At 44.8% G+C, this 2,870-nt stretch overlaps 1 protein-coding gene across 1 annotated transcript; it reads right to left on the bottom strand.

Annotated features, from left to right (window-relative positions):
- Positions 1 to 323: 323 nt before the first annotated feature.
- Positions 324 to 2,340, bottom strand: LOC102874855 (ribosomal biogenesis protein LAS1L-like; the record flags this gene model as incomplete). Its single annotated transcript, XM_006903493.1, has 3 exons — positions 2,150 to 2,340; positions 1,387 to 1,512; positions 324 to 397 (listed from the first exon to the last, which is right to left on the bottom strand). Coding segments are annotated over exons 1-3 (391 nt in total), but the record flags the coding sequence as incomplete, so codon positions are not given.
- Between the last annotated feature and the right edge of the window lie 530 nt (positions 2,341 to 2,870).

Here is a 2,870-nt window from a genome sequence, read left to right as displayed (position 1 = left end):
TTCTCCAAGCTGTAAGCTGAGGCTCTTGGGTTTGTGTTAGGTGTGGAGGGTAATAATGGTATGAGCTATATGCTCACTTTATCCTATGCTCCCATTTAGTGAGGATCCAGTCCTTGGAGAAGGACATCATGCTTGGAAAGCACAGGTTCAGCGAAAAAACAAGAATAGCCTTAACAAGAAGGACTGACATAGTGGCTGCAACAATGGACTTAAGCACAGCAGGGATTGTGAAGAGGGCATATAATTAGACAGGGTTAAGCTGACTCAACCCTACCTAACAACAACCTGAGAAAAGAGAACCATGTCAGGTCATTTTATCATACTCACCTCCTGAGCCAGGAACTTGAGGGGGAGCTTGACAAATTTTGTCTTCCTCTCCGAGATAAGATTCACAAACCTGAGGTTGGAGAAGAAATAAGTGGCACAGCCCAAGTAACTGTTTACTCAACTGGTGGAGCTTCAAAACACCTGTTTTGAGTTCTTGACATCTTGTATTTTGCACAACCTTTCCACTGAATGCCCTGTCCTTTCTTAGGTTGGTGTGAAAGCAAGGATGGTTCCATCCAATCCAACATTTACTGAGAGTGTGCCTTGTATTGGAGCCACATAGATGATTAAGACATTGTTTTGGCCTTGAGTTTGGTCCAAGGTAAATAATCATGGCATAATATAATATTATGTTGGAACATAATGTCGTAAGTACTAAAATAAAAAACTACATCAAATAACAGGGAGGGGAAGCACAGCTGAAAATAGATACAGTAAGAAGAGCCAGGGAGGATCTCAAAGCAGACAAGGAGAGCATGACACGATAAGCAAAGGCTTTGACAGAAGAGAAAATTCAATGTTAGATTTATCTCCTTATATGTAGGAGACAACTAGGAACAACGTGTAACTTTTTAAGTCAGGATCTCCAGTTCAAAAACTAAGCAACCTTTCAGTGTTCACATGGGAGAGGAAAGGGTCATATTAGATGTAGATGGGAGTAGAAATGGAATATAACATCAAATCATACTTAAAGACTTCGTTGAACTGTTCAAAAAAGTTCCTCTGGTGAGGCGAGGGGAAGAAAGCAATCATTAAAGCTGGAAAAGAGCATTTAAAATTACCATCTCTACTCCATATTCCATGAAAAAAGGAGATCAAAGATAACAGATTCTCATGAAAAGTAAGAAAACCAGAAATGTGGTGACATGAGGTACTAAAAAGCTGTCAAGTTGGCCATTCACAGGCTGATTCCCACACAGGAACATACAGGTTAGTTTCCTTTTGTGTGGGTTTTGTTTTGGTTTTTTCAAGACTGGTAGGCCAAAATTTGCTTAACACACACTATTCCCTCTTCTCCCACCCTATCACCCTCCCACCCTCACTTCATGCAGGTCTTACCTGACCAATGCCATGCCATACAGGAGCCTAAGTTCATCAATGCCCAAGCCACCAGTAACATCCATAAGTTTACAGCGTACCAGGTCAGCAGTAGAAGCCACTGCCAGGGGAAGGTCGTTGCCTAACCTAAAAGGCCACAGTCCAGAACCATCGTTAGAACTCTTACATTAGTTCCTCCTCTACCTCATAACTTAGGTTACTGTAGGTAATTATATACCCTAGCTCAGAACAAAATAACAGAAAAGCTAACTGGGTACAAGAAGAAATGTTAGGTAACTAACTAGCAATTAAGTGTGGATACATGCCTTCTTTTCACCTTGAAACCCTCAAAAAATTCAGCTAGAGAAAACCCCTATCTTTTATTGGCCTGCCTCCAACTTAATCTCACCAAACGGAGTAGGGCGTCCCATTCAAAGATGGCTTTGCAGGCAATACAAAAAAACCACCCATCCCATTCGAATTGTAAATCCACTCCAGGTTAGCAATTTATTTCTTAAATTCTGGCCCAAGCCCCACTCGTCTCTCCCCAAGTTGGCGTAAACTCACTCTTCGAAGATAGCAGTTAAAGCCCATCAACAGACAAGTGTTGAGGCACGCCGCTCAAGAATTAGTCCAAAATCCTGACGGCAACTTTCTCACCAGGAACTTGGAAGCGGGACAAGGTTCAAACCACTCGACACTTTAAGGGAAAGACTGGGGGCTCGGGCCTAAGACGAGCACAACAAAGGAGGAAAGGCATTGCTTGCACGAATCCGCGGTTTACCTGCTCCTCCACACGGTGATACGGTTCAGCGCGTACCTCTGCAACGCGTGGTCCTCGCAGAACAGATAGACCATTACCTGGTCCCATTCGGCCCTGTTCAGCCAGGCGACCACGATGCACTGAGCCCACACGGGCGACAAGCCTTTCCCTCTAGCGCACTTGCCGCACCACGCACTCCATACGCGATCCATACCACTAGGACCTAAATGAAACCTAATCGCAAACCGCCACTCAAAACACAGGGCTCCACAACCAAGCGGCACACTTTCTCCAGCACAACGTGCAATTCTCACTCTAAACCAGCGCCGCTCCAGTAGCCAATGTTAGGATGTGGCTGGGACACAAGCCCGCCTCCCAGCGTATGGATGGCCAATGAAAATTGGAAACCTGGAAGCCCAACCCACAGATAGTATTACTTCCTCGCTGAACCGGAGATGTTCTTTTTATTAAGCAACCCTACCAACTGCACGCGTGGAGGCTCAAAGTTCCGTCAGTTTCCTGCCAGGGTTTTAAGCCCTAGTGGTGCATCAGGGATGCATCTCCTGTCTCCATAACTTTCATAACTCAATTTATATGCGGAACAGATCATTTGGGAGGTTGGACTTTAGGAGGAAGAATGTGGCACCAGGATTGGAGGAAGACTCATCAACAACCTGTGTTAAGCAGATGACACAACCTTCCTTGCCAAAACTGAGGAGGACCTGAAGTGTTTGCTGCAGAA

This window comes from Elephantulus edwardii, unplaced genomic scaffold (assembly GCF_000299155.1).
Source record: "Elephantulus edwardii isolate Elephantulus edwardi_28Jun2011 unplaced genomic scaffold, EleEdw1.0 scaffold02456, whole genome shotgun sequence".
Classification (NCBI taxonomy): domain Eukaryota; kingdom Metazoa; phylum Chordata; class Mammalia; order Macroscelidea; family Macroscelididae; genus Elephantulus; species Elephantulus edwardii.
The sequence above is the reverse complement of the archived record's forward strand: the minus strand, read 5'-3'. Positions and strand labels throughout refer to the sequence as shown.